This window comes from Oncorhynchus nerka, linkage group LG1 (genome assembly GCF_034236695.1).
Source record: "Oncorhynchus nerka isolate Pitt River linkage group LG1, Oner_Uvic_2.0, whole genome shotgun sequence".
Taxonomy (NCBI): Eukaryota; Metazoa; Chordata; class Actinopteri; order Salmoniformes; family Salmonidae; genus Oncorhynchus; species Oncorhynchus nerka.
The window spans coordinates 52,297,815-52,325,036 of NC_088396.1; the positions used below are offsets into that span (position 1 = coordinate 52,297,815).

Sequence of the window (27,222 nt, forward strand, 5' to 3'; positions counted from 1 at the left end):
CTGATATCTTTCCGACAGATAAGATCTAAACCAGGCCAGAACTTGTCCGTGTAGACCAATTTGGGTTTCCACAACACCCTAGCAAAACTGAAAGGGACTTGAAAGGAAACAACGCTCACTTTTGCCCCTAAAGTGCCCAGTTCCCACGTCATCTTACAATGATGTCCTCAGACATTGATGTCCAATACTGAGTGAACCCGGCTGGTGTGGCGGCAGATAGCAGTTTGAGCATTGGCCCTGTAACCCGAAAGGTCGCTAGGTTGAATCCCATAGCTGACAAGGTGTAAAAAAATAAATAAAATGTAAACACCCACCGCGTTGTTATTCGTGGTAGAAGGATTACTGGTTTGGTTTTTACACGCTATATTGATCAGCCGCTTTGATTTTTCTGTCTCTCGGCAGCTGTATTGAGCAGATCAGAGTTAGAGTTAGTGAGAGCAGTCTGACTTGAGATTGAAAAGCAGAAGGAAACCCTCTGGTATCAACCAAGTGTGTCACACTTACTGCACTTTGACCTGATAAGTTGGAATGCACCGTAGCCTATAGTGAACAACAGCCCTACATATTGCTAACAGGGTAATACTGGTTTTAAAAAGGGACTTCTAATCCAGTGTAAATCTATCCACTAAATTAACCCCAGTCATGTTACAGGGTAGCCTAGTGGTTAGAGTGTAACCGAAAGGTTGCAAGTTCGAATCCCCGAGCTGACAAGGTACAAATCTGTCGTTCTGCCCCTGAACAGGCAGTTAACCCACTGTTCCTAGGCCGTAATTGAAAATAAGAATTTGTTCTTAACTGACCTGCCTAGTAAAATAAAGCTAAAAAAATAAAAAAAAAAATAAACATTTGGAATGACGTTGTGATAGTCGCGATGTACAGCAGGAAGACTTAGTAGTTTAAGAATGTTGGGCCAGTGACTAAATGGTTCTGGTTCGAATCCCTGAGCTTAACTAGGTGAACAAGCTGTCTGTGTCCTTGCGCAAGGCACTTAACCCTAGTTTCTCTGGATAAGAGCGTCTGCTAAAACACTGAAATATAAATGTACGAAATAAAAATCCCTTCACCAGCAATACATGTTTTTTTTTCATTCGTTTATTATTTCATTTTTAATTTCAAACGTACAGAATATCTGGCAACATTTAACTAGCATTTTCTAACTGATAGCAAAGAAGTAGACTACCTTGACCAGCCTAATAATAGACCATGAAGTTAGGTGCTCCGCTCATCATTATCGTGCTAACGCTGTAACATACTATAGCCCAAGGCTGTATGCATTGTTAATACAGTGTCAACATAAGTCCTGAGCTGATAAAGAAAGTGATACGTTTAGGATAAGTGGAGAGGCTAGTGGCTCCTTACTCCTCCACTGCAGCAGAGCAGTCAGAGTGAGGCAAGTTAACGCCTGACGGGCCTTCTGAGGTGGCAGGCTAAGGGGCAGAGCCCGTAGCGGTGGGTAGAGGACAGGGCAGTGGCACCCACAGTGACCCGATGGGCGGAGTGGCAGAGAGGGATAGAAGGGCAGGCCTGGCAGGGTGCGGTCTCGAGTGGCAACTGATGCCTCGAATTCCCAATTCAACTGGAAAGGCAAAGCGGCAGAGACAAAAAAACGGGACAAGAAGGAGAAACGCCAGAACCAGTAGTGTTCCTCCTCGTTTGACATTGACAGCACCTCAGTGGCAAAACCACAGCACCAAGAAGACAATCTGCGACCACTGTTCACTACAGAAGATCTACTTTGAACCTGTTTGTTTAAATGAGCAGCCTTTTCAACTCCATTCCTATATCTGTTGGCTCCCGACGACGAGAAAGAACAAGATACAGTTAAGCGGCGACGTTTGGACAACACCGGACTTGGACCCCGGAGACATTGAACTTTTACCCCTGCTACCGGTTCCATAAAACAAAACATTCGGCTAAATGACTGTTTTTGGGGGCTTTTACGGACAGTTGCTGTGCGCACCGAGGATGGCGTGGATAAGGCTTATATAATATTGAAATATCCTGTCCCCTAACCTCCATTCCTTACCCTGTGGGGGGAACACGGAGCATCCAGGGGAGGGGGTAGCTTGAGACACCTCCGCGACCTGTGCCACCTTACCACTCCGCTTCGGAGTGGCCGGCCCTGCCGGTCTGGCTGGGATGCGTCTCTCCGTGCTTGTAGGGCTCTTCATCGGCTGCGCCCTGTTTCTCGCACCTGTAACCGAAGGCTGTGGGCCGGGGAGGGGATACGGCAAGAGACGTCTGCCAAAGAAGCTCACACCCCTCGCTTATAAGCAGTTCAGCCCAAACGTTGCCGAGAAAACACTGGGCGCCAGTGGCAAACACGAGGGCAAAATAACGAGAAACTCAGAACGGTTCAAAGAACTCACTCCCAACTATAACCCTGATATCATATTTAAAGATGAGGAGAATACGGCTGCCGATCGACTTATGACCCAGGTGAGAAGCAGGCATCGGGTTTTAAAACGTCATCTGGTGGCTTTTGTCTCACTTTGACAGCTGTGGCGACCAGAACGTATTACTGGACCTGTCGTTCATCGTTCATTTGAGAGCTTCTATTTGCACTTTGTTAAAAATTTAAACCATTACTTTAAACATTATTGATTCTCAGCGCTTTCATCTCTGTTTCGGTTCAACGGATTTCTGTTGACAGTTCAAAATTACACGTCAATTATGCCATAGGCACATAGTCTTTAAATGTAGGCTACCCGCTACACATTTAGGTTGTATTGAAACACTGTAAACTGCTTTTACATGTTTCGATGTGCTAACTCTGTCTCCGGTTTCAGAGATAAATTAAGCTACGCATGCATGTAGACATCACCAAAACATGTAAGAGCGCGAGTTATTTAGTTGATAAATGTTTAGGGTCGCCGGTTGAATTCTATTGTTCATAAAAAAATATACATCTATTTAAAAATATATATATAAATAACCCTCGATGGACAAGAATAGTAGTTAGGGTATATAGGGTCGCCAACATTTTAATCACAAATGTCCACGTATTTTCTACATGTTTTGAGTAGTGGAATTTACGCACGTGCAATTACGCATGGAACATGTTGGAATAGCTAACGATTTATTTGCTGAAATCTCTCTGATCTCTTCTAACATCAGGGTTGAATAAATAACATGTCAGTACATCAATCAATTTTATTAGGATGTAAAAAAAACTAAGCAAACCATCTTCCTTTAGACCGTTTTGAACATGGTCAATATTTAGCCAAAGACAAAACATGTCTATACATGTCTATGGCATCGGTTGTAGGCTAGTTCACTTTGACCCTCTGTGACAAACTGTCAACAGCATTTATGAGTGTAGATCACATTAATCCCATTGTAAACTATAGCCTGTATGTCTAAACTAGTTGTTTTCCTGTGATAATCTCACAACTCTTAACAGCCTAGTGTCTCACTCAAACCAGTTTCTTATTGTGTCTCCTCTCTCCCCCCCAGCGTTGTAAAGACAAGCTGAACTCCTTGGCCATCTCTGTGATGAACATGTGGCCTGGGGTGAAGCTGAGAGTGACAGAGGGATGGGACGAAGACGGGCACCACTCAGAGGACTCCCTCCATTATGAGGGAAGAGCGGTGGACATCACCACCTCAGACCGGGACAGGAACAAGTACTCCATGCTGGCTCGCCTGGCTGTGGAGGCTGGCTTCGACTGGGTCTACTATGAATCGAAGGCACACGTGCACTGCAGTGTCAAGTCAGGTATGGGGATGGGACTCAGACGGAGCAACAAAAAAAACATATTATTACCAACCTGTATAAAAGTACCAACTGGCAACATGCAGTGCTGCAACTGCAGTCTCACTGGTGAGCTTAGAGAGAGTTTCACAATTGTATGTCAGAAAGAGACTAGAGTGCTGCTTTCTACGGTGATCAAGTTAACCCCTATTGATTTGTTAAAGCTACCCAGTTGTCCCTTTGGTCTGAGTGCTGTCAGTTGTTATTAGCCAACTCAGGTGAGGTGCTAGACGAGGGGTCAGGTGGGGTGAGGTGCTAGACCTGAGGTGAGACAGCTCATTACCGGCAGTCTGTCAAGACAACTGTCTGCAGGGAGTCAATTAGAGGAAGAGCTTTCTGGGTTCTGGACGTGGGTCGTGCCTTGCTGTAGTCTTTATTATCTGGACGTGGGTAGGGCCTCACTGTAGACTACATTATCTAGACTTTGGTAGGGCCTCACTGTAGACTACATTATCTAGACTTTGGTAGGGCCTCACTGTAGACTACATTATCTAGACTTTGGTAGGGCCTCACTGTAGACTACATTATCTAGACTTTGGTAGGGCCTCACTGTAGACTACATTATCTAGACTTTGGTAGGGCCTCACTGTAGACTACATTATCTAGACTTTGGTAGGGCCTCACTGTAGATTACATTATCTAGACTTTGGTAGGGCCTCACTGTAGACTACATTATCTAGACTTTGGTAGGGCCTCACTGTATACTACATTATCTGGTGGTGATAACTGAGGTGTGTGTTCTCTAATTATTTCTGTCTAAATGGATGGAAGTGTAACACAGGGTCAACAAGAGTCAGGCCCCGTTAATACCTATCTGCATGCACACATGACTGTGTGTTGACAGGATGCAGTGCCTTAGATGGAGTGGCGCGGTGGTCCAAGGCACTGCATCTCAGTGCTAGAGGTGTCACTACAGACCCTGGTTCCATCCCAGACTGTATCACAGTGGTCCAAGGCACTGCATCTCAGTGCTAGAGGTGTCACTACAGACCCTGGTTCCATCCAGTTGGTACAGCGTCGTCCGAGTTTGGGGGAGGGTTTGACCGAGTTAGGGGAGGGTTTGGCCGAGTTAGGGGAGGGTTTGGCCGCGGTAGGCCGTCATTGTAAACAAGAATTTGTTCTTAACTGACTTGCTTAGTTAAAATATTATGATTTTTAAAAGTTAAGAGTAGAGTTGGCGCTGGAAGGAGAGAGACCCCACTCTAAGAGCTGGTTAACTGATCTACTTTCTCCTTTTGTCCCCCTGTCCGGTTGTTTACGTTAGTCTTCCTGGTCTCCCTTCTCAGATCTAATCTTATCACCTGGTACTTACCCTTCACAAATATTTGTTTTTGGGACCCACTGGAATACTTGAGACTTACAGTGGTTTAGGCTACGTTTAGACAGGCAGCCCAATTCTGACCTGGGCCAAAATGTAGAGAATATAGGGTGTCACTAGGAATGTGATCTTTACCTGTCTCACACTGAGACTTCTGACCTCAACTCATTTCAGTGGAGATTGAATCATCGGGTTACTCATTAGCTCGTAATAGATCTCTTCTGAATCATGAGCAAAGTTGAGTTGAAAAGGACAGATTGGTAGTTAGTGTGTAGAATGGCTTTTTGAAATGTTTACGTGTAAAACCACGGACTGCCAATGTTTCAATGGAATACATGTTTATATGTTTAAATAAAGTGTGTGTGTGTGTGTGTGTGTGTGTGTGTGTGTGTGTGTGTGTGTGTGTGTGTGTGTGTGTGTGTGTGTGTGTGTGTGTGTGTGTGTGTGTGTGTGTGTGTGTGTGTGTGTGTGTGTGTGTGTGTGTGTGTGTGTGTGTGTGTGTGTGTGTGTGTGTGTGTGTGTGTGTGTGTGTGTGTGTGTGTGTGTGTGTGTGTACACATGCGTGTGTGCTTGCTTGTAACTATGTGCAATGTGCTTGTTTGCCTGTGTATTGACATAGGGCTTCAAAAGCTCTAATGGGAATTTCAATGGAAGGTCCTGTTGTTTCCTTAAAATGTTAATCATGTAAAATCTCATGGAATAAACATGTTGGGCTGAAATGGCAGATTTTTTTAAAACTAGGTATCCATAACAAAACATCTGCATTTTTAACACTTTTGACCAATCACATCAGATCTTTTTTTTTCTGATCTGATTGGTCAAAAGACTAATTAGTGATTTAGAATTGGGCTGCGTGTGCAGCAGATCAGACAACCAATCTATTGACATAACCATTTTCATATCAGTTATTGTGTCAGTCTACAGTTCTTAACAGAGCCCTTCAATAAGTCTCTCTCTCTCTCTCTCTCTCTCTCTCTCTCTCTCTCTCTCTCTCTCTCTCTCTCTCTCTCTCTCTCTCTCCACCCTGTCCCCCTCACTCCTTTCCCTCTTTCTCAGAGCACTCAGTAGCAGCTAAGACCGGGGGCTGTTTCCCTGGTCGTTCTCTGGTCACTCTGGATGACGGGAGCAGCAGGGCTGTTCAGGACCTCCAGCCAGGTGACCGGGTCCTGGCCTCCTCGGGGGCTGACGGCAGCAGGATCGGAGGAGACCTCGTCTACAGTGAGTTCTTCACCTTCCTGGACCACGAGCCTGCAGCCAGAAAACAGTTCTACGTGTTGGGAACAGAGATGGGAGCGAACCTGACCCTCACCGCGGCTCATCTTGTGTTCGTGACCGAGGGTAACTGTTCAGTGGGCGAATCGGGTGCTGTCATGCGGACTATGTACGCCAGCGACGTACGGCCAGGACAGTGTGTGCTGACCGCAGGGAGAAACCAGGGACTACAGGGAATCCTCTCCCAGGTCATTTGGGTCCACATCCAGATGGACACCGGGGCCTTCGCCCCTCTGACACGCCACGGTTCACTGGTTGTGGACGGCGTTCTAGCCTCGTGCTACGCTGCTATGGACCAGCACCATCTAGCCCACTGGGCATTTGGCCCACTCCGCCTGCTGTACAGCTGGACCAGATGGACTGGTGCCTCTCTAGGAGACGGACTACACTGGTACTCACAAGTCCTGCATTGGATAGGAACGTTCCTATTGGACCCTGGACATTTCCACCCCTGTGGGATGGTCATGCACGACTCAGAGAGATAAAGAGAGAGAGAGAAAAAAAAAGACACGGGAGGTCGCAAGTAAATTGTCCAATCAAATCTAATGTTATTTTGTCAGGTTGCTTCGTAGAAAACAGGTCTAACAGTGAAAAGCTAACTTACTGGTCCATTTCCAACCATGAATAACAAATAAAAATAAAGAGTAAAAGTGACATGGCTATAAAAACGATATATACAAAAGTATGTGGACAACACTTAAAATTAGTGGATTCGGCTTTTTCAGCCACCCGTTGCTGCCAGGTGTATAGAAAATCAAGCACACAGCCATGCAATCTCCATAGACAAACATTGGCAGTAGAATAGCCTTACTGAAGAGTTCAGTGACTTTCAACGTGGCATCGTCATAGGATGCCACCTTTCCAACATGTCAGTTAGTCAAAATTCTGCCCTGCTAGAAGTGGAAATGTCTAGGAGCCACAACAGCTCAGCCGCGAAGTGGTAGGACACACAAGCTCGCACAATGCCCCCGTGCACAAAGCTAGGTCCATACAGAAATGGTTTGTCGAGATCGGTGTGGAAGAACTTGACTGGCATACACAGAGCCCTGACCTCAACCCCATCGAACACCTTTTGGATGAATTGGAACGTCGACTGCGAGCCAGGCCTAATCGCCCAACATCAGTGCCTGACCTCACTAATGCTCTTGTGTCTAAATGGAACCAACAGCAATGTTACATCATCTAGTGGAAAGCCTTCCCAGAAGAGTGGAGGCTGTTATAGCAGCAAAGGGGAAACCAACTCCATATTAATGACCATGAGCAGGTGTTCACATACTTTTTGTCATGTAGTGAGTGAGTGTGTGGGTGTATGTAGTGTATGTGTGGTCAAATCCAGCATGTGTGCATAGAGTCAGTGAAAAACAGCGTCCATGCAGGTAGTCCGGTAGCCATTTGTTTACCTTTTTATATAGACAGTCTCTTATCCAGCGCGACTAAGTGACTTGCTGAAGGGCACATCGGAAGATTTTTTTACTTAGCCGGCTCAGGGATTCAAACTAGCAACCTTTGGCTTACTGGCCCAACACTCTAACCGCTAGGCTACCTTGTTTAGAAGTCTTATGGTTTGGGGGTAGATGCTCTTCTGGGTCCTCTTGACTCCAGACTTGGTGCATCGGTACCACTTGCCGTGAGGTAGCAGAGAAAGCAGTCTGTGGCTTGGGTGGCTGGAGTCTTTGACAATTTTGACACAGACTGGAACAGAGGTCCTGAAGTTCGGCCCCAGTGATGTACTGGGCCGTACGCACTACCCTCTGTAGCACCTTGAGGTCGGATGCCGAGCAGTTTCCATACTAGGCGGTGAAGCAGCCAGTCAAGATGCTCTCAATGGTGCAGCTGTAGAACGTTTTGAGGACCTGAGGGCCAACGCCAAATCTTTTCAGCCTCCTGAGGGGGAAGAGGTGTTGTCGTTCCCTCTTCACGACTGTGTTGGTGAGTGTGGACCACGATAGATCCTTCGTGATCTGGACACCAAGGAACTTGAAGCTCTCGACCGTCTCCACTACAGTCCCGTCGGTGTGAATGGCTGTGTGCTCGGCCCTCCATTTCCTGTTGCCCATGATCAGCTCCTTTGTCTTACTGTCGTTGAAGGAGAGTTTGTTGTCCTGGAACCACACGCCAGGAGTCTGACGTCCTCCCTGTAGGCTGTCTCATCATCATCGGTGATCAGGCCCTACCACCATTGTGATGTCAGAAAACGTTATTGTGGTGTTGAAGTCGTGCACGGCCACACAGTTGTGGGTGAAGAAGGAGTACAGGAGGGGAGTAAGCATGCACCCCTGAGGGGCTCCTGGGCTGAGGGTCAGCGTGGTGGATGTGTTGTTGCCCGTCAGGAAGTCCAGGATCCAGTTGCAGAGGGACGTGTTAAGTCCAAGGGACCATAGTCCACCATATACCATATCCAACATAGTGATGAGCTTCAAGGGCACTATGGTGTTGCTGAGCTGAACTGTAGTCAATGAACAGCATTCTGTAGACAGTGAACAGCATTCTCAAATAGGATTCCTTTTGTTCAAGTGGGAAAGGGCAGTTTGGAGTGCATTGGAGATTTTATCATCTGTGGATCTATTGGGGCGGTATGCAAATTGGAGTGGGTCCAGGGTGTCTGAGATGATGGTATTGTGTTGATGTGAGTCATGGCCAGCATTTCAAAGCATTTAATGGCTATAGATTTGAGTGCTATGGGGTGATAATCATTTAGGCTGGCTACCTTGGTGCTCTTGGGTACAGGGACTATGTCAGGGACAGGTTAAAAATGTCAGTGAAGACACTTGCTAGCTGGTCAGTGCCTGCTCTGTGTATGCGTCCTGATAATCTGTCTGGCCCCCCTGCGGTCTTGTGAATGTTAACCTGTTTAAAGATCTGTTATGGAGAGCGTGATCACACAGTCATCTGGAACAGATGCTGCTCTCACGCATGGTTCAGTGTTGCTTGCCATAGAAGGCATTTATCTCGTCTGGTAGGCTCGTGTCACTGGGCAGCTCATAGCTGAAAACTGCGTTGGTAAATCTTATGTTCTACAGCTTATCATGAGATATTGTAACTAATTCGAGCAGAACCTCAAGACTTCCTTCATATTAGATATTGCGCACCAGCTGTTCTTAACAGAGACACCCCCGCCCCGCCCCCACCCCCACTCTTGAGTTTACGAGATGCCACGACTCCGTGAAGTATAGGATATTACAGTTATTAATTTCCCGTTTTGATAGGATAGTCTCGAACGAAGCTCGTCCAGTTTGGTCTCCGGTAATCCGCCAATACAACAGAGGGAAGAAGCAGATTATTTTCCTCCGTAGTTTCATCAGGGTTCAATATCGTCGTCTTTTTGTTCTTCCGAGTGTCTGGGACTAGGGCCTGGTCCCGGGTGAGCAGTAGGTCCTTCTCGGCCCCCAAGTTATAGAAGTAAAAGTCTTCATCCAAATCGAGGTTTAGTGATCGTTGTTCTGATGTCCAGAAGCTTTTTATTTAAATTTTTTAGTCTTAGGAAACGATGATAGAAACATTTTTTGTACAAAAAAAAACAAGAAAAACAACAACAGCAAGTTGTTATTGGTCAGAAGGCCGTAAAAATGATCGCTATCCCAGTGCCATTCTCCCGTTGAGAAGAAATATAAAGGCAATGAGAGTCGTCTGCAACTTGCAGACCGGTAAGGTGAAGGTAAGGAAGTATGAGTCAATGGAAACAGATATCACCTTTTTAGAGTTTCAAACATTTTCTACAGTTTCTGGAAGCAAAATTATACAACATTTTGAGAATTGCTGCACAGAATTCTGAGAACAGAGTTCATCTGCTTTACACCCAAAGATACTTTTGAGAAACTTCTGCATTACATTGCAGGGAGCAACATAAAGGCAAGACCTCTGTGCCTATTTATTTAGGCCTTCCCCATCATATGCCTTCCTGTTTTCAGGACCACGAGTCCTTGACACTCAACACTGGAATGTGTACACACACCACACACACACACACACACACGAGGTAAACACTCAAACACACTCAGGTTAGATAATGAGGAGATAGAGAGAAGGGTGAATTGAAGAGTCTTCAGAACAAGGAGTCTGGTGTTGGTGTAGCAGATGAAAGGGTTCAGAGGTCATCTTCACCTGGCCTACTACATGATCTGTACAGTGGGGTTTATTGTAAAAGTGTCGTCAACTTGTCTGATACATGTGTGTAATATGATCCTGTCAACGTCTATCAATCTGTCCAGGTTATTATTATTCTGTAGTCATATCTTCATTTGTTCATATCTTCGTGTCTTCGTCTTTATGTCTTCATGAATATTATCTTCATGAAATCTGAGGCATTATGTTATTTTGTGCTGAACTATGTCAGATGTATATTATTATGTTGTGAAAAAAACTATTTAAAGATCTATTTTTAAAATGACTGAAATGTATGTTTTTTAAACATTTTTTTACAATTCTTTACTACTTAGTATTTTTTTCATGAGACTCTTGAGAAATCATAATTCGATAACACAAACAACATGAGCCAATTCTCAAATACCAATGCAAATCACACTGTCATAGAAAAGACAACTAATACCCATGCAATGCCTAATGCCTCCAGTACTTGACCTTACAGGTGCCATCAATACTATATATTATTCAGAACAGATATACAGTCTATCTCCGACATCTGTGATCCTATGGGGGGTGGCATTCTGAACACAGCTAAGTGCAACAGTCTTCTCAGGAAGTAAGGGGACTCATAAACCTTCACTCCACTTCCTGGTTCAATGTTGACTGATGTTCTCTCAATCTCTCTCTCTCTCTCTCTCTCTCTCTCTCTCTCTCTCTCTCTCTCTCTCTCTCTCTCTCTCTCTCTCTCTCTCTCTCTCTCTCTCTCAGTGTTGAGAAAGACCTCAACACCGACTATACCTACACAGGTATACACACAAATATACACACACACAATTAGGAAATGGGCAAGACACTAATTTAGCCACGTTGCTCTTTTTTTGCCTGGCTGTGTAATATCATAGTAGACTGGTCCTAGATCTGTAGACTGGTCAGAGATCTGTAGACTGGTCCTAGATCTGTAGACAGGTCCTAGATCTGTAGACAGGTCCTAGATCTGTAGACTGGTCCTAGATCTGTAGACAGGTCCTAGATCTGTAGACAGGTCCTAGATCTGTAGACTGGTCCTAGATCTGTAGAGTGGTCCTAGATCTGTAGGAGTGGTCCTAGATCTGTAGATTGGTCCTAGATCTGTAGACAGGTCCTAGATCTGTAGACTGGTCCTAGATCTGTAGACAGGTTCTAGATCTGTAGACTGGTCCTAGATCTGTAGACTGGTCCTAGATCTGTATACTGGTCCTAGATCTGTAGGCTGGTCCTAGATCTGTAGACTGGTCAGAGATCTGTAGAGTGGTCCTAGATCTGTAGACAGGTCCTAGATCTGTAGACAGGTCCTAGATCTGTAGACTGGTCCTAGATCTGTAGACAGGTTCTAGATCTGTAGACTGGTCCTAGATCTGTAGACTGGTCCTAGATCTGTATACTGGTCCTAGATCTGTAGGCTGGTCCTAGATCTGTAGACTGGTCAGAGATCTGTAGAGTGGTCCTAGATCTGTAGACAGGTCCTAGATCTGTAGACTGGTCCTAGATCTGTATACTGGTCCTAGATCTGTAGACTGGTCCTAGATCTGTTTGTGCCATCTTGCCAAATCCATCACTTGTCATTTGTATTTTTCTGGCCCGACAATAACATAGGTAGTTGGCAAGAGAGCAGAAACAGCTGGGCTCCCAGGCTAATTTCACTGAAAGAATAGCCTGGTCTAAAGTCGAATTGACTAAACAGCACAAAATGATCCGATTAATAAATGATGATCCATAAATCTGGGCTGCATTACTGAACCAGTGTTGAAGATGTTACTACAGTGCGTGAACTGGAAGTACTTCACACCCGTTTCCACGGCGATTGTGTAGGTTACACCGAGAACAGCGCCTGGTATAGAATCCTTTATCAGTTCATCTTTCCTTTATGTGTCATTCCCTCTCTTCTTGCCTCCTTCTCAAAACGCATTAGAGGACAAGGTTATAGCGCAGGAATTTAGGATTTTCCATAAAGGTGAGGGAGGATGTAAGGAATCGAAGAAAGACGAATTGAGAAAGAGTCGTCAGTCGACGGGAAACATTCTTAAGGACCAGCCCCAAAATGGCTGCCAGTTGCACTGTCTGCCTGGACTCAGGCTAGGAGGAGAGAGAGGAGCAGGGGAAAGAGTCAAAACATAGACACTAAATGCAGAGTGTAAAAATCAGCACTCAAACACATTTACATTTTTCATTTAGCAGATACACTTATCCAGAGCGGCTTACAGGAGCCCTTAGAGTTTAGTGCCTTGCTCAAGGGCACATCGGCAGATTTTTCACTTAGTTGGATTGGGTTTCAATGCTCTTAACCGCTAGTATTATGCCTCGAACTGACAGTAGAGCGAGCCACATCTCTGTTTCACACAGTACATATGGAAAGATCCTAAAGTGAATCACATAACATGACATAACATGACATTAACATAGACCCCCCCCAAAAAAATATATATATATTTGACTGATGAAATAAACAGAGACTTAATGAACTGGGAAGTGTCATGTCTTCCACCAGTTATTTGCTTAATTAACTGTAGAATCTTTGTTAACCACAACAGACTAAGTAGACTAAGCTAACACTACTGACCTGTCAGAGAGAGGGGTTGGGGGGTGCTGAGCTACGGGACAGTGAAGGATGTTAGGTCCGATGGGGAAGGTACAGGAAAAGGAAGTGTTGCTGGTCGTACAGGAAAAGGAAGTGTTGCTGGTCGTACAGGAAAAGGAAGTGTTGTTGGTCGTACAGGAAAAGGAAGTGTTGCTGGTCGTACAGGAAAAGGACGTGTTGCTGGTCGTACAGGAAAAGGAAGTGTTGCTGGTCGTACAGGAAAAGGAAGTGTTGTTGGTCGTACAGGAAAAGGAAGTGTTGCTGGTCGTACAGGAAAAGGACGTGTTGCTGGTCGTACAGGAAAAGGAAGTGTTGCTGGTCGTACAGGAAAAGGAAGTGTTGCTGGTCGTACAGGAAAAGGCAACAGCACTTGCACACAAATAAAGGTTAACAATTTTGCTGACTAGAGATGTTTCTTAAGAGTTGATAGTGTTTGTCAGAAGGATCCTCTCTCTCTCTGTCTCTCTCTCTCTCTCTGTCCCTCTCTCTCTCTCTCTCTCTCTCTCACTCTCTGTCTCTCTCTCTCTCTCTCTGTCTCTCTCTCTCTCTCACTCTCTGTCTCTGTCTCTCTCTCTCTCTCACTCTCTGTCTCTGTCTCTCTCTCTCTGTCTCTGTCTCTCTCTGTCTCTCTCTCTCTCTCTCTCTCTGTCTCTCTCTCTCTCACTCTCTGTCTCTGTCTCTCTCTCTCACTCTCTGTCTCTGTCTCTCTCTGTCTCTGTCTCTCTCTCTCTCTCTCTCTCTCTCTCTCTCTCACTCTCTGTCTCTGTCTCTCTCTCTCTCTCACTCTCTGTCTCTCTCTCTCTCTCTCTCTCTCTCACTCACTCACTCACTCACTCACTCACTGACTGACTGAGCAGAGACTCAGAGGAGAGAGACTCACAGAGAGCATCCTGCAAACATTTAGCTGGGGGAGCCTGAGGCATGCTGGGAGCATGTGTGAGCTTAGATGCTGGGACAGGAAGACTGTGTCCTACACAGAGAAACATGACAACAACGTTAGTTCTAATTGTAATAACAGGGACTATCAGTCCTAATACAGTTTGGATATTTAGACGACACAAAAAGTGGCAAATAGAGGACAGACAGACGGACGGACTGACAGACAGACACGCTGTTTGTATGTATAGTGCAGCGATGGCCCAGTGGTCTGAACAGAGTTGTAGAAATCTAGTAGACGGACTAGCGGGGCACATGACCAGCGGACCCCAGTGTCTCATCCACTCAGTCCTGTCACACCCAGAACCAGCCGGACCAGGCCCTCTGTCACACCCAGAATCAGCCGGACCAGGCCCTCTGTCACACCGGACCAAAGGTGCTTCAACAAAGCACTGATTAAAGGGTCTGAATACTTATGTAAATGTGATATTTCTGTTTTAAATTTATAATACATTTGCAAACATTTCAAGAAACCTGTTTCTGCTTTGTCATTATGGGGTAATGTGTGTAGATTGATGGAGAGAATAAAACGATTTAATACATTTCAAAATAAGGTTGTTACGTAACAAAATGTGGAAAAAAGTCAAGGAGTCTGAATACTTTCCAAATGCACAAGCTCTTGGCTTTTTCCAGAACAGCTACTTTGTCCTTGAACCTCAGGAACTAGACCCCTATCGGCCTTGGCCTGTCACCTTGGCCTGTCACCTGGGCCTGTCACCTTGGCCTGTCATCTGGGCCTGTCACCTGTGCCTGTCACCTGGGCCTGTCACCTGGGCCTGTCACCTTGGCCTGTCACCTGGGCCTGTCACCTGGGCCTGTCACCTGGGCCTGTCACCTGGGCCGAAAAAATGTGAAAGCTGTGTTCGGTAACAGGGGAGTGAGAGAAGAGGAGGTGGTCTGGTCTTTGGGTTCAGCACCATGGACAGCAGCACTATAGAACCAGAGTACAGCACCTCTCTGACTGAGTTGGCTCTATGTAGGATCACTCCCTCACTCTCCCCACAGTGCCCCCTGCAGGCTGGTTCACTCACTGCAGGACATAAAGTAAATCGCTCCATTAACCACAATGAGATACTTAAGCAATAAGACCCGAGGATGTGTGATATATGGCCAATATACCACGGCTAAGGGCTGTTCTTAAGCCTGACGCAACGTGGAGTGCCTGGACATATATCACAAACCCCCGAAGAGCCTTATTGCTATTATAAACTGTAACTGGAGCAGTAAAACTATATGTTTTGTCAAACCTGTTGGTAAATACGATCTGATATACCACGGCTTTCAGTTTGTAAAAAAGGGTCTAGCACAACTGGTTTACCACTGCATTCGACAGTTGTGACATTATTGATGAGTTTGTCTGCAAAAAAAAAAAAAAAAAAAAAAGTTTGTTTATTCGTCAAATGAGTTGTACAACCTGAGTGAGAATTTAGCCTGAGGTACATGGTAGGTTGTCAGATTGATGGAGCCGAGAGACTAACTCACCAATCTGGGCAGTGAGGACTTCAGCAGGGAACAGAATCTTCAGAGATGGACCAGGAGGAGGCTGAGGCTGGTCCCATCTGTTCAACGCTTGGGTTTGATCATTATAGACAGGTGTGAGTGAGAGATGATGTACCGAGTTTTAAAAAGGGTTTCATAAAAATTTGAAAACCTACAGGACAGTAGATCTCCAGGAAGAGGGTTGGACTGATAACTTCTACTTCCTGGAGATCTACTGTCCTGTAGGTTTTCAGTCCATCCTTCTTCCTGGAGATCTACTGTCCTGTAGGTTTTCAGTCCAACCCTCTTCCTGGAGATCTACTGTCCTGTGGGTTTTCAGTCCAACCCTCTCATTTTTACATTACATTTAAGTCATTTAGCAGACGCTCTTATCCAGAGCGACTTACAAATTGGTGCATTCACCTTATGACCTCCAGTGGAACAGTAGTGCATCTAAATCTTTTCAGGGGGAGGGGGGGTGAGAGGGATTACTTTATCCTATCCTAGGTATTCCTTAAAGAGGTGGGGTTTCAGGTGTCTCCGGAAGGTGGTGATTGACTCCGCTGTCCTGGCGTCGTGAGGGAGTTTGTTCCACCATTGGGGGGCCAGAGCAGCGAACAGTTTTGACTGGGCTGAGCGGGAACTGTACTTCCTCAGTGGTAGGGAGGCGAGCAGGCCAGAGGTGGATGAACGCAGTGCCCTTGTTTGGGTGTAGGGCCTGATCAGAGCCTGGAGGTACTGAGGTGCCGTTCCCCTCACAGCTCCGTAGGCAAGCACCATGGTCTTGTAGCGGATGCGAGCTTCAACTGGAAGCCAGTGGAGGGAGCGGAGGAGCGGGGTGACGTGAGAGAACTTGGGAAGGTTGAACACCAGACGGGCTGCGGCGTTCTGGATGAGTTGTAGGGGTTTAATGGCACAGGCAGGGAGCCCAGCCAACAGCGAGTTGCAGTAATCCAGACGGGAGATGACAAGTGCCTGGATTAGGACCTGCGCCGCTTCCTGTGTGAGGCAGGGTCGTACTCTGCGGATGTTGTAGAGCATGAACCTACAGGAACGGGCCACCGCCTTGATGTTAGTTGAGAACGACAGGGTGTTGTCCAGGATCACGCCAAGGTTCTTAGCGCTCTGGGAGGAGGACACAATGGAGTTGTCAACCGTGATGGCGAGATCATGGAACGGGCAGTCCTTCCCCGGGAGGAAGAGCAGTTCCGTCTTGCCGAGGTTCAGCTTGAGGTGGTGATCCGTCATCCACACGGATATGTCTGCCAGACATGCAGAGATGCGATTCGCCACCTGGTCATCAGAAGGGGGAAAGGAGAAGATTAATTGTGTGTCGTCTGCATAGCAATGATAGGAGAGACCATGTGAGGTTATGACAGAGCCAAGTGACTTGGTGTATAGCGAGAATAGGAGAGGGCCTAGAACAGAGCCCTGGGGGACACCAGTGGTGAGAGCACGTGGTGTGGAGACGGATTCTCGCCACGCCACCTGGTAGGAGCGACCTGTCAGGTAGGACGCAATCCAAGCGTGGGCCGCGCCGGAGATGCCCAACTCGGAGAGGGTGGAGAGGAGGATCTGATGGTTCACAGTATCGAAGGCAGCCGATAGGTCTAGAAGGATGAGAGCAGAGGAGAGAGAGTTAGCTTTAGCAGTGCGGAGCGCCTCCGTGATACAGAGAAGAGCAGTCTCAGTTGAATGACTAGTCTTGAAACCTGACTGATTTGGATCAAGAAGGTCATTCTGAGAGAGATAGCGGGAGAGCTGGCCAAGGACGGCACGTTCAAGAGTTTTGGAGAGAAAAGAAAGAAGGGATACTGGTCTGTAGTTGTTGACATCGGAGGGATCGAGTGTAGGTTTTTTCAGAAGGGGTGCAACTCTCGCTCTCTTGAAGACGGAAGGGACGTAGCCAGCGGTCAGGGATGAGTTGATGAGCGAGGTGAGGTAAGGGAGGAGGTCTCCGGAAATGGTCTGGAGAAGAGAGGAGGGGATAGGGTCAAGCGGGCAGGTTGTAGGGCGGCCGGCCGTCACAAGACGCGAGATTTCATCTGGAGAGAGAGGGGAGAAAGAGGTCAGAGCACAGGGTAGGGCAGTGTGAGCAGAACCAGCGGTGTCGTTTGACTTAGCAAACGAGGATCGGATGTCGTCGACCTTCTTTTCAAAATGGTTGACGAAGTCATCTGCAGAGAGGGAGGAGGGGGAGGGGGAGGAGGATTCAGGAGGGAGGAGAAGGTTGCAAAGAGCTTCCTAGGGTTAGAGGCAGATGCTTGGAATTTAGAGTGGTAGAAAGTGGCTTTAGCAGCAGAGAGAGAAGAGGAAAATGTAGAGAGGAGGGAGTGAAAGGATGTCAGGTCCGCAGGGAGGCGAGTTTTCCTCCATTTCCGCTCGGCTGCCCGGAGCCCTGTTCTGTGAGCTCGCAATGAGTCGTCGAGCCACGGAGCGGGAGGGGAGGACCGAGCCGGCCTGGAGGATAGGGGACATAGAGAGTCAAAGGATGCAGAAAGGGAGGAGAGGAGGGTTGAGGAGGCAGAATCAGGAGATAGGTTGGAGAAGGTTTGAGCAGAGGGAAGAGATGATAGGATGGAAGAGGAGAGAGTAGCGGGGGAGAGAGAGCGAAGGTTGGGACGGCGCGATACCATCCGAGTAGGGGCAGTGTGGGAAGTGTTGGATGAGAGCGAGAGGGAAAAGGATACAAGGTAGTGGTCGGAGACTTGGAGGGGAGTTGCAACGAGGTTAGTGGAAGAACAGCATCTAGTAAAGATGAGGTCGAGCGTATTTCCTGCCTTGTGAGTAGGGGGAAGGTGAGAGGGTGAGGTCAAAAGAGGAGAGGAGTGGAAAGAAGGAGGCAGAGAGGAATGAGTCAAAGGTAGGCGTGGGGAGGTTAAAGTCGCCCAGAACTGTGAGAGGTGAGCCGTCCTCAGGAAAGGAGCTTATCAAGGCATCAAGCTCATTGATGAACTCTCCGAGGGAACCTGGAGGGCGATAAATGATAAGGATGTTAAGCTTGAAAGGGCTGGTAACTGTGACAGCATGGAATTCAAAGGAGGCGATAGACAGATGGGTAAGGGGAGAAAGAGAGAATGACCACTTGGGAGAGATGAGGATCCCGGTGCCACCACCCCGCTGACCAGAAGCTCTCGGGTGTGCGAGAACACGTGGGCAGACGAAGAGAGAGCAGTAGGAGTAGCAGTGTTGTCTGTGGTGATCCATGTTTCCGTCAGTGCCAAGAAGTCGAGGGACTGGAGGGAGACATAGGCGGAGATGAACTCTGCCTTGTTGGCCGCAGATCGGCAGTTCCAGAGGCTACCGGAGACCTGGAACTCCACGTGGGTCGTGCGCGCTGGGACCACCAGATTAGGGTGGCCGCGGCCACGCGGTGTGGAGCGTTTGTATGGTCTGTGCAGAGAGGAGAGAACAGGGATAGACAGACACATAGTTGACAGGCTACACAAGAGGCTACGCTAATGCAAAGGAGATTGGAATGACAAGTGGACTACACGTCACGAGTGTTCAGAGAGTTAAGCTTACGTAGCAAGAATCTTATTGACTAAAATGATTAAAATGATACAGTACTGCTGAAGTAGGCTAGCTGGCAGAGGCTGCGTTGTTGACTAAGTAGGCTAGTTGGCATTGGCTGCGTTGTTGACACTACACTAATCAAGTCGTTCCGTTGAGTGTAATAGTTTCTACTGTGCTGCTATTCGGGGCCAGCTGGCTAGCTAGCAGTGTTGATTACGTTACGTTGCGTTAAAAGAACGACAATAGCTGGCTAACTAACCTAGGAAGTCGCTCTAGACTACACAATTATCTTTGATACAAAGACGGCTGTGTAGCTAGCTATGTAGCTAGCTACGATCAAACAAATCAAGCCGTTGTACTGTAATGAAATGAAATGAAAAATGTGATACTACCTGTGGAGCGAAGCGAAATGCGACCGGATTGTTGAGTGCAGAAGTTCTGTTCGGTAGACGTTGGCTAGCTGTTGGCTAGCTAGCAGAGTCTCCTATGTTAAGGACGACATAAAACTACACACTCTAAACTACACAATTATCTTGGGTACGAAGACAGCAAAGACAACTATGTAGCTAGCTAACACTACACTAATCAAGTCGTTCGGTTGAGTGTAATAGTTGTGCTGCTAATCGGTAGACGGTGGACTAGCTAACGGTGGACGTTAGCTAGCTGGCTAGCTGCAGGGCAGTGTAGACTGCGTTAGGACGACGAAATACGATAATTACGCAATTATCTATGAAACAAAGACGGCTGTGTAGCTAGCTAAGAAGAAATTGATAAGATTAGACAAATCAAACCGTTGTACTATAATGAAATGTAATGAAATGTAATACTACCTGCGGACCGAGTGCAGATGCGACCGCTCGCTCCAACCCGGAAGTGCGTAACTGAGGACAGATCTACTGTCCTGTGGGTTTTCCTTCTTCCTGGAGATCAACTGTCCTGTAGGTTTTCAGTCCATCCTTCTTCCTGGAGATCTACTGTCCTGTAGGTTTTCAGTCCAACCCTCTTCCTGGAGATCTACTGTCCTGTGGGTTTTCAGTCCAACCCTCTTCCTGGATATCTACTGTCCTGGAGATCTACTGTCCTGTAGGTTGTCAGTCCAACCTTCTTCCTGGAGATCAACTGTCCTGTAGGTTTTCAGTCCAACCTTCTTCCTGGAGATCAACTGTCCTGTAGGTTTTCAGTCCAACCCTTTACATGAATTTCTTTCTCTCACCTCTCTCACTCTCTCTCACTTCACTCTTTCATCTCTCACCTCTCTCTCTCTCATTCTCTCTCACCTCTCACTCTCTCTCACTTATCTCTCATCTCTCACTTCTCACTCATCTCTCACCCCTCTCTAATTCTCTCTCCCCTCTCACTCTCTCTCATCTCTCACCTCTCTCTCTCATTCTCTCTCACCTCTCTCTCTCATTCTCTCTCACGTCTCTCAATTCAATTCAAGGGGCTTTATTGGCATGGGAAACATGTTAACATTGCCAAAGTAAATGAGGTAGATAATATACAAAAGTGAAATAAACAATACAAATTAACAGGAAACATTACACATACAGAAGTTTCAAAACAAAAAAGACATGACAAATGTCATATATATATATATATATATATATATATATATATATACAGTGTTGTAACAATGTACAAATGGTTAAAGTACACAAGGGAAAATAAATAAGCATGAATATGAGTTGTATAACAATGGTGTTTGTTCTTCACTGGTTGCCCTTTTCTCGTGGCAACAGGTCCCAAATCTTGCTGCTGTGATGATGGCACAGCACTCTCTTTCACTGTCTCTTACCTCACACTCTCAGTCTTCAACTGATCCCCTGCAAACCCCTTCACAACAACATTAGTGGATCTGCTGAAACGTGACATCATTCTCTGCCCTCTTTCTGCACTAGGTGAACTTTGACCCATTACAGGTTTGTTATGACTTGAGTCTCCCTTTGTTATTAAACATGATCTTCACACACTAACCAAAACAATGAGTGATTTAACACTACACTATAATGGCTTCTGATTCGACAAATAACTCCTGATTAGGCTATAACATTATATGACCTTGGAAACCAAATTGGGGAGGCAGGTAACCTAGTGGTTAGAGTGTAGGGGAGGCAGGTAGCCTAGTGGTTAGAGTGTTGGGGCGGCAGGTAGCCTAGTGGTTAGAGTGTAGGGGAGGCAGGTAACCTAGTGGTTAGAGTGTAGGGGAGGCAGGTAGCCTAGTGGTTAGAGTCTTGGGGCGGCAGGTAGCCTAGTGGTTAGAGTGTAGGGGAGGCAGGTAACCTAGTGGTTAGAGTGTAGGGGAGGCAGGTAGCCTAGTGGTTAGAGTGTAGAGGAGGCAGGTAACCTAGTGGTTAGAGTGTTGGGGCGGCAGGTAGTCTAGTGGTTAGAGTGTAGGGGAGGCAGGTAGCCTAGTGGTTAGAGTATAGGGGCGGCAGGTAGCCTAGTGGTTAGAGTGTTGGGGTGGCAGGTAGTCTAGTGGTTAGAGTGTTGGGGCGGCAGGTAGTCTAGTGGTTAGAGTGTAGGGGCGGCAGGTAGCCTAGTGGTTAGAGTGTTGGGGCGGCAGGTAGTCTAGTGGTTAGAGTGTAGGGGAGGCAGGTAGCCTAGTGGTTAGAGTATAGGGGCGGCAGGTAGCCTAGTGGTTAGAGTGTTGGGGCGGCAGGTAGCCTAGTGGTTAGAGTGTAGGGGAGGCAGGTAACCTAGTGGTTAGAGTGTAGGGGAGGCAGGTAGCCTAGTGGTTAGAGTGTAGGGGCGGCAGGTAGCCTAGTGGTTAGAGTATAGGGGCGGCAGGTAGCCTAGTGGTTAGAGTGTATGGGGGGCAGGTAGCCTAGTGGTTAGAGTGTAGGGGAGGCAGGTAGCCTAGTGGTTAGAGTGTAGGGGTGGCAGGTAGCCTAGTGGTTAGAGTGTAGGGGCGGCAGGTAGCCTAGTGGTTAGAGTGTAGGGGGGGCAGGTAGTCTAGTGGTTAGAGTGTAGAGGGGGCAGGTAGCCTAGTGGTTAGAGTGTAGGGGCGGCAGGTAGCCTAGTGGTTAGAGTGTAGGGGGACAGGTAGCCTAGTGGTTAGAGTGTAGGGGGGACAGGTAGTCTAGTGGTTAGAGTGTAGAGGGGGCAGGTAGCCTAGTGGTTAGAGTGTAGGGGAGGCAGATAGCCTAGTGGTTAGAGTGTAGGGGAGGCAGGTAACCTAGTGGTTAGAGTGTAGGGGCGGCAGGTAGCCTAGTGGTTAGAGTGTAGGGACGGCAGGTAGCCTAGTGGTTAGAGTATAGGGGCGGCAGGTAGCCTAGTGGTTAGAGTGTATGGGGGGCAGGTAGCCTAGTGGTTAGAGTGTAGGGAGGCAGGTAGCCTAGTGGTTAGAGTGTAGGGCGGCAGGTAGCCTAGTGGTTAGAGTGTAGGGGGCAGGTAGTCTAGTGGTTAGAGTGTAGAGGGGGCAGGTAGCCTAGTGGTTAGAGTGTAGGGGGACAGGTAGCCTAGTGGTTAGAGTGTAGGCGGGACAGGTAGTCTAGTGGTTAGAGTGTAGAGGGGGCAGGTAGCCTAGTGGTTAGAGTGTAGGGGAGGCAGATAGCCTAGTGGTTAGAGTGTAGGGGAGGCAGGTAACCTAGTGGTTAGAGTGTAGGGGCGGCAGGTAGCCTAGTGGTTAGAGTGTAGGGGAGGCAGCTAACCTAGTGGTTAGAGTGTAGGGGGCAGGTAGTCTAGTGGTTAGAGTGTAGGGGAGGCAGGTAACCTAGTGGTTAGAGTGTAGGAGGGGGCAGGTAGCCTAGTGGTTAGAGTGTAGGGGCGGCAGGTAGCCTAGTGGTTAGAGTGTAGGGGCGGCAGGTAGCCTAGTGGTTAGAGTGTAGGGGGCAGGTAGCCTAGTGGTTAGAGTGTAGGGCGGCAGGTAGCCTAGTGGTTAGAGTGTAGGGGCGGCAGGTAGCCTAGTGGTTAGAGTGTAGGGGGCAGGTAGCCTAGTGGTTAGAGTGTAGAGGAGGCAGGTAGCCTAGAGGTTAGAGTGTAGGGGGCAGGTAGCCTAGTGGTTAGAGTGTAGGGGAGGCACGTAACCAGTGGTTAGAGTGTAGGGGAGGCAGGTAGCCTAGTGGTTAGAGTGTAGGGGTGGCAGGTAGTCTAGTGGTTAGAGTTTAGGGGTGGCAGGTAGCCTAGTGGTTAGAGTGTAGGGGTGGCAGGTAGTCTAGTGGTTAGAGTGTAGGGGCGGCAGGTAGCCTAGTGGTTAGAGTGTAGGGGGCAGGTAGCCTAGTGGTTAGAGTGTAGGGGCGGCAGGTAGCCTAGTGGTTAGAGTGTAGGGGGGGGCAGGTAGCCTAGTGGTTAGAGTGTAGAGGAGGCAGGTAGCCTAGAGGTTAGAGTGTAGGGGGGGCAGGTCGCCTAGTGGTTAGAGTGTAGGGGTGGCAGGTAGTCTAGTGGTTAGAGTTTAGGGGTGGCAGGTAACCTAGTGGTTAGAGTGTAGGGGAGGCAGGTAGCCTAGTGGTTAGAGTGTAGGGGTGGCAGGTAACCTAGTGGTTAGAGTGTAGGGGTGTCAGGTAACCTAGTGGTTAGAGTGTAGGGGAGGCAGGTAACCTAGTGGTTAGAGTGTAGGGGAGGCAGGTAGTCTAGTGGTTAGAGTGTAGGGGCGGCAGGTAGTCTAGTGGTTAGAGTGTAGGGGAGGCAGGTAACCTAGTGGTTAGAGTGTAGGAGGGGGCAGGTAGCCTAGTGGTTAGAGTGTAGGGGCGGCAGGTAGCCTAGTGGTTAGAGTGTAGGGCGGCAGGTAGCCTAGTGGTTAGAGTGTAGGGGGGCAGGTAGCCTAGTGGTTAGAGTGTAGGGGCGGCAGATAGCCTAGTGGTTAGAGTGTAGGGCGGCAGGTAGTCTAGTGGTTAGAGTGTAGGGGCGGCAGGTAGCCTAGTGGTTAGAGTGTAGGGGGGCAGGTAGCCTAGTGGTTAGAGTGTAGGGGCGGCAGGTAGCCTAGTGGTTAGAGTGTAGGGGGCAGGTAGCCTAGTGGTTAGAGTGTAGAGGAGGCAGGTAGCCTAGAGGTTAGAGTGTAGGGGGGGGCAGGTAGCCTAGTGGTTAGAGTGTAGGGGAGGCACGTAACCTAGTGGTTAGAGTGTAGGGGAGGCAGGTAGCCTAGTGGTTAGAGTGTAGGGGTGGCAGGTAGTCTAGTGGTTAGAGTTTAGGGGTGGCAGGTAACCTAGTGGTTAGAGTGTAGGGGAGGCAGGTAGCCTAGTGGTTAGAGTGTAGGGGTGGCAAGTAGTCTAGTGGTTAGAGTGTAGGGGCGGCAGGTAGCCTAGTGGTTAGAGTGTAGGGGGCAGGTAGCCTAGTGGTTAGAGTGTAGGGCGGCAGTTAGCCTAGTGGTTAGAGTGTAGGGGGCAGGTAGCCTAGTGGTTAGAGTGTAGAGGAGGCAGGTAGCCTAGAGGTTAGAGTGTAGGGGGGGCAGGTAGCCTAGTGGTTAGAGTGTAGGGGTGGCAGGTAGTCTAGTGGTTAGAGTTTAGGGGTGGCAGGTAACCTAGTGGTTAGAGTGTAGGGGAGGCAGGTAGCCTAGTGGTTAGAGTGTAGGGGTGGCAGGTAACCTAGTGGTTAGAGTGTAGGGGTGGCAGGTAACCTAGTGGTTAGAGTGTAGGGGAGGCAGGTAACCTAGTGGTTAGAGTGTAGGGGAGGCAGGTAGTCTAGTGGTTAGAGTGTAGGGGAGGCAGGTAACCTAGTGGTTAGAGTGTAGGGGAGGCAGGTAACCTAGTGGTTAGAGTGTAGGGGAGGCAGGTAGCCTAGTGGTTAGAGTGTAGGGGCGGCAGGTAGCCTAGTGGTTACAGTGTAGGGGAGGCAGGTAGCCTAGTGGTTAGAGTGTAGGGGATGCAGGTAGACTAGTGGTTAGAGTGTAGGGGGGCAGGTAGACTAGTGGTTAGAGTGTAGGGGGCAGGTAGCCTAGTGGTTAGAGTGTAGGGGGGCAGGTAGCCTAGTGGTTAGAGTGTAGAGGAGGCAGGTAGCCTAGAGGTTAGTGTGTAGGGGGGCAGGTAGCCTAGTGGTTAGAGTGTAGGGGTGGCAGGTAGTCTAGTGGTTAGAGTTTAGGGGTGGCAGGTAACCTAGTGGTTAGAGTGTAGGGGAGGCAGGTAGCCTAGTGGTTAGAGTGTAGGGGTGGCAGGTAACCTAGTGGTTAGAGTGTAGGGGTGGCAGGTAACCTAGTGGTTAGAGTGTAGGGGGAGGCAGGTAACCTAGTGGTTAGAGTGTAGGGGAGGCAGGTAGTCTAGTGGTTAGAGTGTAGGGGCGGCAGGTAGTCTAGTGGTTAGAGTGTAGGGGGGAGCAGGTAGAGTAGTGGTTAGAGTGTAGGGGGGGCAGGTAGCCTAGTGGTTAGAGTGTAGGGGAGGCAGGTAGCCTAGTGGTTAGAGTGTAGGGGTGGCAGGTAACCTAGTGGTTAGAGTGTAGGGGTGGCAGGTAGCCTAGTGGTTAGAGTGTAGGGGGGGCAGGTAGCCTAGTGGTTAGAGTGTAGAGGCGGCAGGTAGCCTAGTGGTTTGAGCGTTGGACTAGTAACCAAGAGGTTGCTGAATCAAATCCTCGAGCTGACAAGGTAAACATCTGTTGTTCTGCCCCTGAACAAGGCAGTTAACCCACTGTTCCCTGGTAGGCCGTCAGTGTAAATAAGAATTGTTCTTTAACTGACTTGCCTAGTTAAATACAACATTTTAAAATATTAAAATCTTGAGCCAAATTGTCACGCTGACCAGCTAGTCACAAAACACCATAAAAACACACATATTGAAAGCGAACGTTGATGACGGTAGGGGAAAACGAAGGAGAGGGAACAAGAAAGAAAGAAATTAACCCGGAAACACAGTATTAAAGAAAAAAGAGACAAGTTGAGCTTCTAAATATATGTTTATTACTAATTTATTACTAGTTTATTACTAGTCTCCAATAGTAATCAGAAGGAACAAGGTCTTGCCCTTTAAACGAGTTCCTACAAAGAGGATCGCTCCTATAATACACGACACATGGAATTCATTTGGCATGCTCCTTGACACATTTACTCACATACACAGATATGATTAATATGTTTGTCACGGCTCGTTAAAATACACGAAATATACACGATAAATACACGATGATAATAACACCAGCAGCAACACAAAAAAAACCCAGAAAGTCTTTAAATATGACTTAGTAGAATTGGTCTCTCCTGAGTCCTTAATCAAATCAGAATGGCTCCTGTAAAATTGTCTTATCCAATCACCACACGGGAGGAAGTGAAAGCAATGATAATAGCGCATAAATAAATTGAGAGGTACAGCCGAAAGGAGGGACAAAAGTTCTCTGTATGAAAAGGACACACACACACGCATTCGCGGATTCACGCACGTACACAAACACTCCCACATACAGCAACCTAGATGACAGAAGTCACACTGCACTGGGGCACATGGTATACGGAGAAGACGACAATATCTCTATGATATTATTAACATCTCCGAGTTGACAGTTTTCCCTATCTTCCATGATCATACAAAAAATGAATCGTTTTTTTATTCTGAAGGACGAATAATCTGGACCATAAAACTACCAGCCTCACCAACCACAGAAGGGTCAGAGTTACTTAACATCAAGAGAAAAAAAAAACATAACACACATTTCTCAAAATAAACTGCATATCCCTATCAGTGTACATGGACTTAGATCTATATTGTTACAGCTTCAGGAAACAAAACACAACCATATTTAGTGTCCTTACACAGATAGTCTGCTTCCTTAATATTTTAAGGGTTAAATGATGCAGGAATGTAGAGTTAAGTTCAGGTGACAATTACACACAGTATAGAACAGGGCGAGGGTTAGTTAGTCTCTTCAGGAAAGAATCATTACAACACCTGGTAACCCGGAATCATCACAACACCTTGGTTACCCTGAATCATCACAACACCTGAATCATCACAACACCTGGCAACCCGGAATCATCACAACACCTGGCAACCCGGAATCATCACAACACCTTGGTTACCCGGAATCATCTCAACACCTGGCAACCCGGTATCATCACAACACCTGGTAACCCGGAATCATCACAACACCTTGGTAACCCGGAATCATCACAACACCTTGGTAACCCGGAATCATCACAACACCTTGGTTACCCTGAATCATCACAGCACCTGGCAACCCGGAATCATCACAACACCTGGTAACCCGGAATCATCACAACACCTTGGTTACCCTGAATCATCACAACACCTGGCAACCCGGAATCATCACAACACCTGGCAACCCGGAATCATCACAACACCTGGCAACCCGGAATCATCACAACACCTTGGTTAC

At 47.6% G+C, this 27,222-nt stretch overlaps 1 protein-coding gene and 1 long non-coding RNA gene across 2 annotated transcripts in view; one reads left to right on the top strand and one right to left on the bottom strand.

The window, feature by feature from the left end:
- Nucleotides 1–1,491: 1,491 nt before the first annotated feature.
- LOC115131345 (indian hedgehog B protein-like) lies at nucleotides 1,492–10,726 on the top strand. Its single transcript, XM_065019612.1, has 3 exons — nucleotides 1,492–2,439; nucleotides 3,457–3,718; nucleotides 6,129–10,726. Exons 1-3 carry the CDS (start codon nucleotides 2,140–2,142, stop codon nucleotides 6,827–6,829), a joined length of 1,263 nt encoding a protein of 420 aa, XP_064875684.1. The 5' UTR covers nucleotides 1,492–2,139; the 3' UTR covers nucleotides 6,830–10,726.
- Nucleotides 10,727–25,769: 15,043 nt separating this feature from the next.
- LOC135573527 (uncharacterized) overlaps nucleotides 25,770–27,222 on the bottom strand; it is a 2,464-nt gene continuing 1,011 nt past the window's right edge. Inside the window, exons 1-2 of the long non-coding RNA XR_010464781.1 lie at nucleotides 26,871–27,222; nucleotides 25,770–26,827 (exon numbers count right to left, since the gene is read on the bottom strand). The exon at nucleotides 26,871–27,222 is cut by the window's right edge and continues 1,011 nt beyond it. This is a non-coding gene — a long non-coding RNA (uncharacterized LOC135573527). The remainder of the gene's footprint in view (nucleotides 26,828–26,870) is intronic.

What these genes read in the sequence shown, in the direction of transcription:
- LOC115131345 (XM_065019612.1), top strand. Translation starts at nt 2,140, where the DNA reads ATGCGTCTCTCCGTGCTTGTAGGGCTCTTCATCGGCTGCGCCCTGTTT. An exon ending in CCGATCGACTTATGACCCAG is followed by an intron (nt 2,440 to 3,456) that starts GTGAGAAGCAGG and finishes TCTCCCCCCCAG; the next exon opens with CGTTGTAAAGACAAGCTGAA. An exon ending in GCACTGCAGTGTCAAGTCAG is followed by an intron (nt 3,719 to 6,128) that starts GTATGGGGATGG and finishes CCTCTTTCTCAG; the next exon opens with AGCACTCAGTAGCAGCTAAG.